General features: G+C 40.3%; 3 protein-coding genes across 3 annotated transcripts; all 3 read left to right on the forward strand.

The window, feature by feature from the left end:
- Positions 1-2,586, forward strand: LOC117296892 (mucin-5AC-like). The gene is made up of 2 exons (XM_033779996.1): positions 1-1,817; positions 2,399-2,586. The coding sequence occupies exons 1-2, from the start codon at positions 197-199 to the stop codon at positions 2,449-2,451; spliced, it is 1,674 nt and encodes a 557-aa protein (XP_033635887.1). The 5' UTR covers positions 1-196; the 3' UTR covers positions 2,452-2,586.
- A 3,569-nt stretch (positions 2,587-6,155) lies between these two features.
- On the forward strand, positions 6,156-8,234 carry LOC117296786 (protein jagunal homolog 1-like). The gene is made up of 2 exons (XM_033779835.1): positions 6,156-6,363; positions 6,980-8,234. Exons 1-2 carry the CDS (start codon positions 6,275-6,277, stop codon positions 7,431-7,433), a joined length of 543 nt encoding a protein of 180 aa, XP_033635726.1. The 5' UTR covers positions 6,156-6,274; the 3' UTR covers positions 7,434-8,234.
- Positions 8,235-9,172: 938 nt separating this feature from the next.
- Positions 9,173-15,578, forward strand: LOC117296439 (interleukin-1 receptor-associated kinase 1-binding protein 1-like). Its single transcript, XM_033779363.1, has 3 exons — positions 9,173-9,523; positions 10,281-10,477; positions 14,767-15,578. The coding sequence occupies exons 1-3, from the start codon at positions 9,254-9,256 to the stop codon at positions 15,035-15,037; spliced, it is 738 nt and encodes a 245-aa protein (XP_033635254.1). The 5' UTR covers positions 9,173-9,253; the 3' UTR covers positions 15,038-15,578.
- The last annotated feature ends 1 nt before the right edge of the window (position 15,579 follows it).

The following is a 15,579-nucleotide window of genomic DNA, read 5'->3' on the forward strand; positions in this document are numbered from 1 at the left end:
TACACTTTTACGGTTCAGGAAATACGTACGATACGGTCGGGGTCGGGAATGGAACGAGGAAGTTGGACATTGCATTGGTTTGCATGAATGTATTTTATTGCAAGCGATACCTGCGAGTGGTATAATTTCATGATAAGTCATTTCTCTTGCCACCATTTTGTTCTATTCTGAATATAGGCCTATTTTATCATAGATAATGAACAACGCGATTTTAAGGGTCACAGTGCTCGCCACTGTCGTCACCATGACATCAGCGACGATCACACCAACGAGCGACATGGTGACTGTTCGATTAGGTGAAGCGATACATTTATCATGTGTTGTGACAGATACTGATATAAAAGACATATCAGATGTGCGTTGGTACCGCGGTACAAACCTCGTTCCCTATGGCTGTATTGAAAGTGCAGGCGGGTGTCCAGCCGCGGGATCTCCGTGTCCCGAGGGGATCACTACGGATAACCGAGGCACCGTACGATATGAAATAGGGGCCAGCAATGATCAAGTATTGACTCTGACAATTAACAGTAGTACATTGAACGATGACACCAGTTTCTCATGTGGTATTCTAAAGGTCGGAGGCACCTCCCATACATCGAGTGGAATCACCGTTACTGTGTATGTTCCTGAAGCAACCACTCCCGACGGCCAACAAACACTACCGGGAACAACCTCAACCACTGCGTCTACCACCAACTCACCAGCTACAGAGGGTGGGTCCACATCGCCAAATCAAACAAGCACCACAACCACTAGTGATACAACATTCACGACAAGGCAAACTACAGTGGGTAGTACCATCTCGCCACATCAGTCTATTAACACTACAACAAAGGAAGATGCATCCTCAACAACAAGGCATAGGCCTACTACAGGTGAAGTCACCACTACCATCGAACCAGACCCCGGACTTTCCACCCTTATGACGACTATTGTGACAGCAATGACAACAGCGTTGACATCGGCACCTGGTGACATCGGTTCCCCTGTCAGCACCACGATAGTAATTGCAGTGGCAGTATCAGCTTGTGTCATCGCCATCGTCTTACTCATCATCATAGCTTGCCTCGTATCGAGGAAGAGTCGTCCCAGCGAGCCAACGCTGCTCAATCTTACCGAACCCACACCAGGCAGCCGAGATGTGAACATGTACAGACGGGGTCAAGAATCTCCACATCTGTACGAAGGCACGCTGGCGAGGACCACGCAACCACAGGACGTGGAAAGCTCAAGCAGCGAACTATCACCACCCATTTATGCCACCCCAAGCACCAGACGCAAGGATCAAACGGCTTGCAATGTTTATACCCAGCAGACTACTGTCCCATTAAGGCGACCGGGGCACCGTAACCAGCATGACGATCCAGAGGTTAATGCCGTCGAACCCGGCCAAGACAAGGTAGGGTACCCTGCTTCAGAGCCACCACAAAGCGAACCACCAGAGTATGCCATGGTCGACCCTCATTCACGCCCATCATCGGCAGTAGAAAGCGGGTACTCTGCTTTGCGTGTGGCAGCAGTGAGACCCGATCAAGCCGAAGAAGGTGCCTGTGCGGCACGCCCTAGGGCAGAGACCCCACAACCACCCGAGTACGCTCAGCTCGAACCAGACTCGGAACCACAAACAGCAGGAATCCCGGAACCTTCTTCACCAGAGTATACTACGCCCAAACCAGCCTCAGGAGCTGCTGAATATGGTACGGCTACATCAGTGAACCCAGATGATGTAATCCCGGAACATGTCCCACCGGAGTATGCTACGCTCGAACCAGATTCAGAGCCACAAGCGGACACTGAGACATCTGATTACGGCGACGGTGAGTATTATTTTTTTTTAATTGTGACGTAGCATTGACGTAACAGCAGGTTGCTCACCAAACCAAGTGCCATCCCATCCATACTCAGTTATACGTAAGGTCATACTTCATTATTTGGTCCCGAAAAGAAATTGTGTTATTCGAAAACTTACTTTTTAGAAAGATGATAATGGTGGTAAGCCCTGCGAAAAATATTTCATCTGAAGTGCTCAAATAAAACAAAACAAAACAAGAATTTCGAAGATTTACTCTCCAAAGATGAAAGGTTTCACGATGACCCAACCTTGATTAAGTCTTATTGAAATACACTGTGCCAATTTCATTGAGCTGCTTAAGCACAAAAACTAACTAAGCACAACAGAATGATGCTAAGCAGAAACAGGTTACCAGCTACAAGACCATTTCACATGTGCACAATGTCACTGGTATTCTGCTTAGTTTTGTTTAGCAGGAAACTGCTCAGCATAATCTTCCGCTCAAGCAACTCTATGCAATTGATCACAGGTGATGTACCTTCATTTCGTGTTTAGCCAAACACCACAATATAACTCCCTTTTCTTCCTTCTTAATGCCATGTTCAGAGGTAGAGCTTCTGACGGATGATTTATACGCCGAACCGTTCCCAACGATGTAACCCTATCACAGGAAAACACCTTATGGTTATTCAAAGATGACAACGAGTTTGACTCTGTTTCGCCCGTCTCTCCCAAATAACATGTTTAGTAATAATTATATCGAAAATAACCAGTTTTTATAAAGCGCTTTTCACACCCCGAGGGCGTCCCAAAGCGCTCCCAAAATTATTACCCCTGCGGCCGATTTCACGAAACGCTAGGATTAATCCTATCTAGAGTTAGGACGAGTAACCCGCATCCTAACTTAGAGGACGAGTAACTCGTCCTAACTTAGGATGGGTTCAATGCGTCCTACGTCTTCAGATAGGGAACTTAACTCGTCCTTAGTCCTATAAAGTTAGGATGAGTTTGGTGAAATCGACGGCAGGTCACTGGGCCATTTAATTCATTCCTTAAACCATCTCAGCTCCATGGGGAGAGGCCTGTGCAACAAAATGCACATACTTAGCTAAATCAATCACAAGAACCATCTCTGCCCTCACATGAGATTTGACATCAGTATGACCACACCCAAAAATTAATAACAAAGCACTGAGATTCAACTTAAGGTGACTTGTCAACATTGTTCAGCAATTAAGATTGATATGCACAATGGAGATCAGTCCTATAGCTCTTTGTGGTGTTTGCACCAGTGGCATAACCGTACTTTTTGCATTACATTCACATCAATCAAATAATGATGGGCTTATAATGGCTTTTCATGCATTTTAATGAATGAGTCACATACAGTAAACCGTTTATGCTAGACTAGTGACTGAAATGCTTTTAAAAATACATGGTTAAAAAACATATTGATATATATTTAAATAAACATTTATTTTGAAAATGTATAATAATATGCATTGTGAAAAGGCCGTGTCACACAAGGCAATTAACAGGGAGTCAGTTGTTCAAAAAGGAAATGCTTTTACATGACAGTTTTCTCACTGTTTTCTTGGGCTTAGTGAGATACAGCTGAGAGAATATGAGTTACAGCTGAGAGAATGTATCTTTTGCTGCCGAAATATTCCTTGTGCAGGGCTCGGTTTCATGAAGCCTGTAAAAGCACAAAATTTTGCTAAGCAAAGAAAAGTATTGCTTAACATAAACAGTATACCAGCAAAAATTACATTCAGTTTACATTGTTGTGCCTGGTGCCCTACTAGCAGTATTTTCTGCTTAACAGCTTTATGAAACTGGGCCATGTGCAGGGCCCAATTTCATCGAGCTGTTAAAACAGGATTACCAACCAAATTTCCACTTGTTGCATTTTGCTTGTTATTGGTATTCAAACTGTTGTTTGCTTATCCTAAAAATCACGTGGAAATGAATTTGGTTAGTAATTCTGTTTTCATGAAGGCAAACATTTCATGCTAAGCAAATTTTTGCGCTGAGCAGCTCTATGAAATTGGGCCCAGATGGTTGCCTGTACAAAATGCAACGTGTGACTTGGCTGTAAGTTTATGCTTTGTGCTCTATCTGCATTACATTTTACTTTTAAGGTATTTGTCATTAACAGATTCACATTATTGTGCATGTTTTCACATTCAAATTTACTGCTTCAAATTGTCATAAAAGTCCAAAAATTTCAATCGAAACAGGATTTTAAATCAACAAATTTGTCTTTTACCATTTTTTCCTCTAAACTGTGAAAAACATGCTCCAGATTTTAGAAATCGATCTAGTTTTGTTAAGCTAACAATTAAAAAGTTGATAAATTCCAGTTATTTGTTGGCAATAAAACGCACATTTTGTCATGTTTGTAGTCCAAGGGATAACAAAATCTATCCTCTCATCTTTTTGGCTGGGCTTGAGGAACAAGGGATAGAAAAATCTATCCCTTGACCTAAATTATATCAATTCGAACCACAATATTAAACTTTTATTTTTGTCAGCTTTCCCAATATTCATTATTCAATATACATCATTGTTAATAAAGAAGGTGTGCGTATTTTTGTATATGGTAAGATGCAGCAATAATTATTAGTATGAGTACGCAATGGGAGACTTTCTGGGACGATAGAGGGCAGCAGACTTACCGGGTAAATCCATTGTTCTCAGAATTATGCGCATGTTCAGAACTACGTAAACAATGGAAATTTACCCGGTATGTCTGCTGCCACCTAGCGTTGGAAAGTCTCCTATTTGGCAAATTTGTTTGCTATAACAAAAATGAATAAACAAAAAAAAGGTAAATCATTTTGTTGATGGTTCACCAGGTTCCAACTTTGTGCCTCAAGCAATATGTTGTGAAGAAAAATAGCATGATTTTAACATTTTAAAGACAACTTGAAAAAAAAATGCTATGTATTTAAAAAAATATGTGAAATGTGAAAAAGTGTAGTTAAATGTGAACCTGTTCATCTTGGATGTGTTTATTGTTTATAAACACACGGTACTTGTTGAAAAGTCATTCATATTTTATTTTTTAGCGGGTGGGGCGTAACGGCTCTCAGGCGACTTAACTCTTGCATGTTTCGAAATACCTCTTCTCCTGGAGACTTCTGCTCGGGATTATCAGCTCAACGGAGCCACTGTCGCGCGAGAGCATGTAAAGTTGCGTGAGAGCCGAATACAGCGACACACAGATAATGCGCGTAGTGAGTTCTCTGTGACCATACAGTGCCCAATTTTTTAAATTTTAGTTTAGCTGCTAAACAGAAACAAATTGCTGAACAAGTTTCTGCTTTGCAATTGTATATAATTATTAACATTGCTATCACTGGTAAATGAATAATGTAATCGCATTTACTCGGTTGGTCAAGTATTTCTAAAAACATAATAAATGATTAGCTGCTAAACAGAAACAAATTTGCTGAACAAGTTTCTGCTTTGCAATTGTATATAATTATCAACATTGCTATCACTGGTAAATGAATAATGTAATCGCATTTACTCGGGTGGTCAAGTATTTCTAAAATCATTTAACTGTGTGTCCCCATTACTTGTTACCAAGTGAGGTTTTATGCTGATTATTATTTTGAGTAATTACCAATAGTGTCCACTGCCTTTAAGCGCAAAAAGTAGCTAAGCACAAAACTGTCTTATCAGAATAGGGTTGCCATCCGAAATACTATTCCGCATGTAAAAGTGCTACCCTGCTTATCTTTGTCTAGCAGAAAATGTTAAGCATTTTTTTCTGCTTTGCAACATCACAGCCCGAGTTTTTGCCAACCCAGATTGGAAAACTATGGAAAGCCGTAAGTGCAAATCAAGAAAAGATCGCTATTTTTGGTAACAATGTAACCAAATTTGATGATTTTGTTTAAAATAAAACAACTAATTATAAGAGATATTATTGAAAGTTAGCAGAAATGGTTGAATTTTGTTAAAACATCTGTTAATACGATTGAATGTTTTACTAACATTCGGCCGACCATGCCAACCATGACGGTTTGTTTATCAACAAAAGAAAGGTCTATAGAGGAGGGAGATGGTTCAAAAGAGGGCGCTATCAGAAGAAGTTTGTACACTCAACGAATCTCCGTGGGGCGGGGTGAGGGCGGGGTGTCTGGGGACAACATTTCCTGTCAGTATACTGCCACAATGGCGGTACATGGTCTTTTAAATTAAAACAAATTATAACAAATTTACAATAATTCACAAAACAAAACCGCACACAGTTTCACAAATACCATATACAAAGACACGACGTGGAGAACGACACGCCCACTTTCGCATCGGAGCACATTCAGCATCAACCAGAGTAATGCTGAAAGGACTGAGTCAAGTCAAACACACACGTCGCCGAGCATCAGCGCTACAAAACGGCGAATCACACAAAATCGCCAACTGCAAATTACAAGATAGAAGTAGTTGCCTGGGATTTTTTTTTTTCGTAAAATGGCATCCCGTGGAGGACCAAGAGCTGTAGGTTCAGACGGCAGTGACTTTACGCACAGGGAACAAGTTGCGGTACGGTATCAAACAAGGTAAGAAAGGACATCTGTGCATGCCTTAATGAATACGCATCTATTTCCGACACTTCTATCTTTTTGAATTAAAGTTCTGCTTCTGGTACAGTGACAATCTCTACATTTTATTGATAAATGAAAGAACCTCTTCTCCTTATAATTATATTCATGGCCGGGGAAAGAGAAAATACCAATCCAGTCTTTATGTTCTCTTTAATTAAAAAAAAAATGTGTAATCAACAGATGAATTGTTTTTTTTAAGTTAAGTAGGTCCTAACCTGACCTCGTATCGTACGTGAGCAAAGAAAAGTCTAGCCCACCTTGTTGAGATGTAATTGTAAATGGCTCATCTCATCACAGTTGCCAATGGCTATAGACCCAGTAACTGGGGCGCTGTACTCCTTTTTTCAAATTTTGACATTTTCAGTACGACCGAAAATGTCAAAATTTGAAAAAAGGAGTACAGCGCCCCAGTTAGGGTCCAAGTTGCCACATGGCTACTGTGATGAGACCGATGTTAAAAGAGAGCCGTGTACTAACACTTGTGAAAATGTTGATACATGTAATTGTGAACGGCCCCATTTATTTCATTCTTACACTTATGTTGTCTATAATATATATTTTATCCTTTCAGCACACTACTCAAATCCAAAGTGAGGGTATGTGCCTACGTGAACCTCCTAGTCTCTTTGCCTCAAGCTGCCTACATCGCAAACGCACATCTCAACTACATCCTACTTCCCCCAGTCATCCAGCCAGGTTTCTACCACTACATGATCCTGTTGTCCTCTATCTTCTCTCTTCTATACATCATGGCGTTGCCTCGTAACAAGAAGCTCTTCATTCAGCTAGGCAACCTAGGAACACTTCTCATCGGCTTGGGCGGCGTGATGGTCGGCCTCCTTGTACAGTTTCCGTCAATTAAACAATTCCTTGTAGCGGGGGATTTCAAGAAGATACTGCAGCCCGATATATTTCTTGCTGTGACGTGGTACATCGTGCTGAAGATTAAGATTATTCTGTTCATACAGACTATTTATTATGCAAGAAAGTTACAGGCAACATGGGACGCCAAGAAGACAAAATAATTTAGGATGCGGGAATACTGTTTCTTAGACTTTTAATTTAATTATTTCCTTAAAGCTTGTAAACAAAGCCTCTTATAAAAGCTCTTTCTTAACCTCTCTGAGTGGTTTACACACGTTTTGATACTCCTATGCACATTCTGGCTGGCACCCCTAGTGCAGTGACTTGCTTAGTCACAAGTTTCTGCTTAAATTGGAATTATGAGTTATTTACCCACACCTGTGACGTCATGCTATTGTTAAAATCATAATGGCGCGCAGCTTGGGCTTTATCCTGTACATAAACCACAAGGGAAAATGACTGGGAAAATTTCAAATGATTTGGGGCGGAACAAATAAAAATTTACTGGAGCGGGATTTGAACCAACAACCTTCAGATTGTGCTTCAATCCGGTGGTCGTTGGTTGAAATCCTGCTTTATTGGTTGTTTTGTTGTTTTTCAACTTTCCCTCAAATCAATTCTTGAATTTCTCAGGCTATAGGTGCAGTTGCTGTGTAAAAAATGGTTCATGCAAGATTTTGTACAGCAACCTGTGCATTATGAGCAAACCCAGGGGTGGATTTCACAACAGAGTTTTGACTAGTCTTGTCTCAAGTTAGGGCAGGTTACTCGCCCTAACTTAGGACTAGCATTAAGTTTTAATATCTCCTATGACTGTTCCTAAGTTAGGACTAGTCCTAACTCTTTGTGAAATCGACCACTGGTACCATTTGCACAGTGCCATACATGTTAACATCTCTTATATCGTTGCGGTACCCGCTGCCAAAACATAGGATTCAAACTGCCTGTCGAGCAACCTCGGTAGTCTAGTTGGTTGGACACTGCTCTAGAATTGCAAGGGTGGTGGGTTCAAATCCCACCCGAGTAACATGCCTGTGATAGTTTTTCACAGGACTCGGGGGGGGGGGGGGGGGGGGGAAAGTACTGAGTATACAGTGCTACACACATCAGTGTATGGGTAAAACAAAAAACAAAAATTAATACTCTTTATCCCCGATGCAAATTTAACATCTCTTATTATGTTACATGTAATTCAACACTGAAATGGGTGTTGGTCAGCTCTTAAAGTACACAAGCTTGCCCTCGAACCATGTGACCGTCTTTAGTCTTGGGAATTCAAATTGATTATGCAGTTACTTGTGATTAAGCAAGTCATTTCAACATGTTATTCAAATCTCAATCGCAAATGGTGTATTACTTTTATATATGCCAGTCCAAACAATATCAAAATGTTTGCAAAATGAGAATTGGGATTATTCTCAGTAGTGTGGTTTTAAAGTGTTTACAACATTCTTTAAAATGTCATTCAAGAATATTAATTTAAAAATTTTTATCAAAAATACTTGTATTCTTGCAAAATAAGCTATAAATTAATGAATAAAACTCCTTTAACCTTTTATGGTACAACTCAAAGTTATCTTGTGTCATTTATGGATCAATGTTTTTTTTTTTTTATACAATGTATAATCAAATCATTTTTTAAGCGTAATATGTTTAAGTTTTTTTTTCTAATTCATTAGAATAATGTACAACCATCTATGGTTTTTTTTCTAAACGGCCTAAAGGAATGATTTTTCTCACCGCAATAGCCACCGAAACTATTTTAAAAAGTATAATAATTATGGACATGTTTAATCTCCTAAAATTACTTCGACTTACTTTGGTAAGCGCCCTCTAGCATTTATAACAGTCGATACTGACCGCCCTCTATAGTTTGTCTAATGCGGACACGCGCCATTTTTGATGTGTACATTCTATCGAAAACATTGGAAATGAACCATTTGTCTCGCTTCGCTTCCTATTTTACTGAGAGTTTATTTTAATGAAAATGGCATACCAGCCATCGCAAGTATTCGCCTCGTTCACTCCACAGACAGAAGAAACCAAACATTTGCCGAGTAACGTTCAGAAAGGAAACAAGCTTGTCCGGGAAGTGCAAGTTTCCTCGACGGGCGAGTCGTTTCTGGCCCCGGACAGGGCGACTGTTCAGGTGGTTGTCACGAGCAGTAAAGACTCGATTGGTGATGTCAAGTCCAGCACAACCAGACGACTGGATTACATCATACAAACACTGCACACACACAATGTTAAGGTAGTTGTCCACCTTTTGTATTTGTTGTATTTTATTTTCTGCCAAACTAAAATAAAGTCGACCCAGACCCAGTCGGACCCCCGCGGTACGAAAGCCTCACTATCATTTTTTACAGCAAAGACAAGGTCTAAAATGTTTGCCACACGACAGGACCCATTTTTTCGCAGACAAGTTTCTGTATCCTGCCAGTGCCACCACTTTATAATTCGTTATGAAATGAGATTCCTTTTTGTTTGTAATTGAATGAAAAAGTGGTGGCAGGGTACTTTCTTTCTGTACTACAACTACAGAAAGAAGGTCTACCATCAAAATCAAATCAAGATCGTCAGACATTAAGCTGGGCGGAGTGAGGGTGTGCAAATTTCAATGGTAATGGTTGCTTTATCTATCCACTCCGTTGCAATGTGGCCGGCAAAAGTCGTCATGCACTGTACAACAACAGCCTTTTTAAAATTAATTTGCAAGCCCCTATGACGTAATTTATCAAACTACACACATGTAATGTAATTCTCATATTGAGAAGCAGTCAATCATAATCTTGTTTACTCCAAGTTCATTTTCTGGTCCAAAATTACTAAACTTCATTTTAAAACATGTTTAAACCACAACGCAAATTACCACTTAGTGACGTCACTTTGACAGCTCAGTTAAAAAAAAGTGGCTTAAAAATTTCCAATTACATCACCACTGTCATGAATGTAGCTCTCAATCAACTTGTTTCAATAATTTTCAGCATTTTTTGTGTGTTAATTTCCAGGAAGGTGATGTGACAATCAGTAAATTCATCCAGCGCGTCGACAGTCTGTACACTATGGAGGCAGAAGTTACCATTATCTTCGTTGACTTCACCAAGTGCCAGTCGGTTTGTAACTTCCTTGTGGAGAAACTTGATGAGACGGTCAAGCTGCATCCTCCTCACTTCTACCATTGCACAAAGAGTTTAGAAGGCCTAAGGTAAGTCCCTACCTCTACCCCCTCCCAACCCCACCCCCTCCCAACCCACCCCATCAGGCAATGAGCCATTTGCAGGTTGGATTTAAATGATGTCTAGTATAATTTAGACTTGTTGACAAGTCGTGAGTGGTTTGTCACGGTGATAGTCGAGTCATGGTGGTGGCACAAAACATGTTTGAAACATCAGTGTTGGAAAAGAATGGCAACACAGTAGGAGGGTTAACAAGATACATTTTTTGACAATTTGGATAGCTAGCTACATGTTCACATGTTCAGTCAGCTCTCTTTATGACAAAGTCACTGGGACTGGCCAAATAACCTCTTTATAAAATAACAGATGAAAAATAAGAAATGTTTCATGCTCCTTCGCTTCGCTCATCCGCATGAAAAACAGTTTCATTCTAAGAACAGCCTCAATGATTACACTATACGACAAAATGATTCAATTTCTGAATTATTTTAATGACAACTTTGGATAAGGGCCAGGATTCAGATGCCGATTACCCTGGAGTAATTTATAACAATAATATTATTTCTTTAAAAACATTCGGATTAAATTATAAGCAAAATACTGTTTTGACAACTCATTAAATATGAAACTAATAATCCATAATTTTTCATGATACATTTCAATTGAAAATCTATTTGAAAAGAAATTACATAATTCAATATCACCAATAATTCCACCGAGGAATTTTAGCCCTTACGGCTCTTCGGATTATCTGTCCGGCCAAAAAACTCATTAATAACAAAGAATTCACCTCTCTCAAGTTCCAATCATGAAACTTTGGCCCTTGAGGCTCTACTGAACTTTGTCCTCAGTCCATTTCTCTTCACCGAACATTTTTTTTTTTTTTTTTTTTTTTTTTTTTTTTTTTTTGACCAATCAATTCTAACTCCTTTACTTTTCGCACAGAGACCTCGATAAGGCCAAGCGAGTTTCTATATCCCGCTTAATGTACCTGTTTTTGGCTTGTTGGGTTTTCCACCTACCATGCTGCATGATTAACTCTTCCGATATACCCTTATTGGCCAAATGAGTAGCGCCTCCAGAACGCATGCTATGTAAACCAAAAGACTGCGGACGCTCTATGCCAATTTGTTTCATTGCATCTAAAAAGATTTCCCTGCATCTGGTATAACTAAGAGGTTTGTGCTTTACCGGTTTGTAAGATTTTGTGCTCGAATGAAATGATAAGGCTGTAAATACATACACATCTTCGCCACATTGTATATCACATTGATGCATATATCTACGTAACATTGTTACTGGACAGTAAGTATTCTGTGTGCACGACAAAAAAGTAGTGTTGCCATCTCTAAAAATGTCCGTTTTAGAACGGGGAATAAAAATTCTCAACCCGGCTTGATTTTCTAATTCAGTGATGTGGCATGCTTTTAGTTGTGCCATCTCATCGTGTCTGAACAGAAGAGAAAACATTAACGTCACATAACAAGCCGTCCTTAATTGTATGAGACTACTTTCTTGATTAGCGAATTTATCAGCTATAGATCTCACATGATCAATTGTTAAAGGTTCCTTCTGCTCTGGGGGTTTATGCAGTGATTTTCTTTGGCTGATTACAATCTGTTTCAGTAGTGGAGAGTCTACTGGGTTTGACTCGATATTCAGGAGAGAATGAAGCCATTTAATTGCAGCGGAAATCGTAATTATTGAACTTTCAGATTGCGACAAATTACTCTTATCGATGATAAAAGCAGCAACAACAGTGTCTTGAACTGGGAATCGGAGAGGAATTTTATGAGCAACCAACCAAGCGAAAAAATCTCTGCATTTATAAAGATAACTGTTTAGAGTACTCTCTGCTTTGGCTAACAAAATATCCTGAAAAATTTGTTCCTTGAATGCGTCTATACTGTTGGGAAAGCTTGACCAAAAATCTTGACTGCGAATGACCTATACAGCAATTAAGAGAAAATTAATTAAGAATAGATAATCAACTCATGTAACTTAATCAAATCTCAGTACAATCAATATATATGGCACATACTGGACTAGTAAACGTATCTGAGCCCAAATAAGAATTCTTGTTATTCCCCAACTCTAAGATGTCTGAACCTTCAAGAGTTATCATTCCCGTAATCCATGTTCTGTAACAAGACCATAACAAAGGCCAAAAGGGGGAGGAGGGCCACCAGGGGAAAACAAGGGCTCCTCTGCCTTTACATAAGTACAAATGTCTTAGAACACTAGGGATCAAAAGTACAGGGGGCACTAACAAACAATTCTCTTTTGACCAATCCTGTGCTAAGGCATCTACGCCGGCTGTATTTGGATTCCAAAATCTGGAAAAGAAGCGGGACACTTTAGCATTATAATAACTTGCAAAACAGTCAACTGAGAAAGGACCCCATGTATCATTGATTATGCTGAAGAATTTGTCTGAAATCATCCAATCATCTAAATCGATCAATCTACTGACAAAGTCTGCTTTGTCATTCATGGTTCTTGGTATCCATTCTACTTCTAGACGCACATTGTTATTAATACAAATATTGAAAATATCAATTGCCAAACTATGTAAATCCACCTTCATGCTTCCTACTTCCACTATCTCGGGATCGGACTCGGTGTGACAGTGGGGGGCCTGTTGCGTAGGGACACTCCCGGGCCCAGTGGCCAGGCATTCTGCAGCTGAAACACACATCATTTGGCATGCCTAAAATGTATAATGAGAAAAAATACAAACAGCGAGAAAAACTGGAACTTCATATAAGGAAAACACGAACAATATGGGTAACCGGCAGTGAACGACCTGAAAGAACTCACTGGTCACTACCGTAGCTTTATATATCCGAATGCTTTAATGCTTCGGTGAGTTTACATCAATTCTAGGCGTGGCTCCCTTGAACCATAACCAACACTTTGCATTGAACGGGGGGCACACTCCCATCATTGATGCTATCCCAACGAATGAAACTAAATTTTCATGCTCCTTCGCTTCGCTCATCCGCATGAAAAACAGTTTCATTCTAAGAACAGCCTCAATGATTACACTATACGACAAAATGATTCAATTTCTGAATTATTTTAATGACAACTTTGGATAAGGGCCAGGATTCAGATGCCCTTTGAAACAACCAAAGACAAAAGGGGGAATTTAACGTTTTACCTCGAAAAAGACTACGGTCACCAAAATTCTTGAAAACCACCCCATCTTGCTGTCGTCTATCCGAAGTCTTTTGTTTCTTTCTTCCTTCCAATTCTTTGAGAGCAGCGTCCTCAGCTATCTGCACCTTCTTCTGATCTTCGGAAGACTGGTCTCTCTTGCCGCCCTTCTCTAACTGTTGAATGGTGATCCAACCTGCTCTACTGCTATCAGCGATCTTGATCTTTTGCTTTCTATCCGCTAAAAGGTCCTCAGCCTCGTGAATAGCTTCGACGACCTTGTCTGTATCACCCTTCTGCAAAAAGGCGACTTTTATTTTATCTAGAATAATCTCTAGCTGTCCACAAAACAGCAGTTGGGCAGAATTACCGGGCTTGGTCAACTCCTTCGCTTCCAATTTTATTTTGAGTTCCTTCACCGCTGTTTCATCTGTGATAGTGGAGTTAGCCAACTTGTCGAATTTCTTGTCGAAATAACTCTGAAACTTTTCAAACAAAAGCTCAGTGCTTAAAGCGGAACCGTGCTCCTCTGCATTAGCCATAACACTATCAGAACTTCATATAAGGAAAACACGAACAATATGGGTAACCGGCAGTGAACGACCTGAAAGAACTCACTGGTCACTACCGTAGCTTTATATATCCGAATGCTTTAATGCTTCGGTGAGTTTACATCAATTCTAGGCGTGGCTCCCTTGAACCATAACCAACACTTTGCATTGAACGGGGGGCACACTCCCATCATTGATGCTATCCCAACGAATGAAACTAAATTTGTTATGAGAGGACAGCAAAACAAAGAATGTACTCTTCAAAATGTACATGTACTCTTTATATTGGAAGCAGAAACTACAAAACCAACAGTGCTGCATGCCCGGAATTACATGGAGGCCATCGCCTCAATTGCCCCCGTGCTGGTCTTGGTGCCCCTTCAGAACTTTCCCTCTACTCTAGACTCTAATGGAAGTGTTAGTGCCCATTGCAAAATGAAGTTGACCTTGCCCTCTCAAAGATGAAATTCCAGACCTAATGCTGTTTTCATGGAGACTTGACTTGGTGTAGATATTTTGCAGGGTAACGACCTTCAACATTTTGTACAATGTAGCTGGTGAAAAAACTATTACTTTAAAAAAGGGATATATTTTGTATTTCTGTTCAGGAGGCTGGCATGTCTGAATGCAGTGCAAAATGCTCGACAGAAAGCCCTGGACGTCGCACGGTTGCTCCGTCAGGGGCTTGGGAGACCACTGGCCATACGAGAGGAGGAGACCACAGAGATTGAGGGGTCACCGCGAGGTTCAGCCAACGGGAACGACGGACCGCTAACGTTCCAGCAACGCATCGCTAACGCCACGGTGACAGTGACCGTTAAGGTTTTTGCGCAGTTTGAACTTGTGTCCAGAGAGAAAGGCAGGCAGACAAAGACATGACTGAACTGAGGATAATGTGGAAAGATTTTAAATAGTTTACATGGGGTGTGCATTTCTATGGAGAGTTACATTGTACATGTACACGTACAGTGTCAAAAAAGGAGTATTTCATTTATGGACGTGTTTTGCTACAAGGAAGTTCATTTACTTACAATTATGTTAACAAGAATTTAGATTACTATTTTCAATCATTCCGCCTTATGATTTGTCAGGTCCACCCCCGCCATTTTTTAGTTACCCAAACTTTAATACAGATGCAGGCCTTTAACTTCGCTCTTGAAGGGGCACAGCCAGTTTCCTCTGTTAAGGGCCACTTCTACGAGGATAAGAGTGTAGATTTGTATTGGAACTTTGCAAAGGCCACCACAGAAAATGACAATTTCTGTTGGTGCCATGTGGATTTTTCGAAGCCTGAATATGTATCGAGTTATCCCTACTGTAAGAAGACTCTTTTCTTTGTTACAAACCCAGGCCTGTATGCCTCATTTTTGAAGGGGCAAGGGCACCAAGGCATTTTCTCCAAGGAATTTGTGAATTTCTAC

Source organism: Asterias rubens, chromosome 11 (genome assembly GCF_902459465.1).
Source record: "Asterias rubens chromosome 11, eAstRub1.3, whole genome shotgun sequence".
In the NCBI taxonomy this organism is placed as follows: Eukaryota; Metazoa; Echinodermata; class Asteroidea; order Forcipulatida; family Asteriidae; genus Asterias; species Asterias rubens.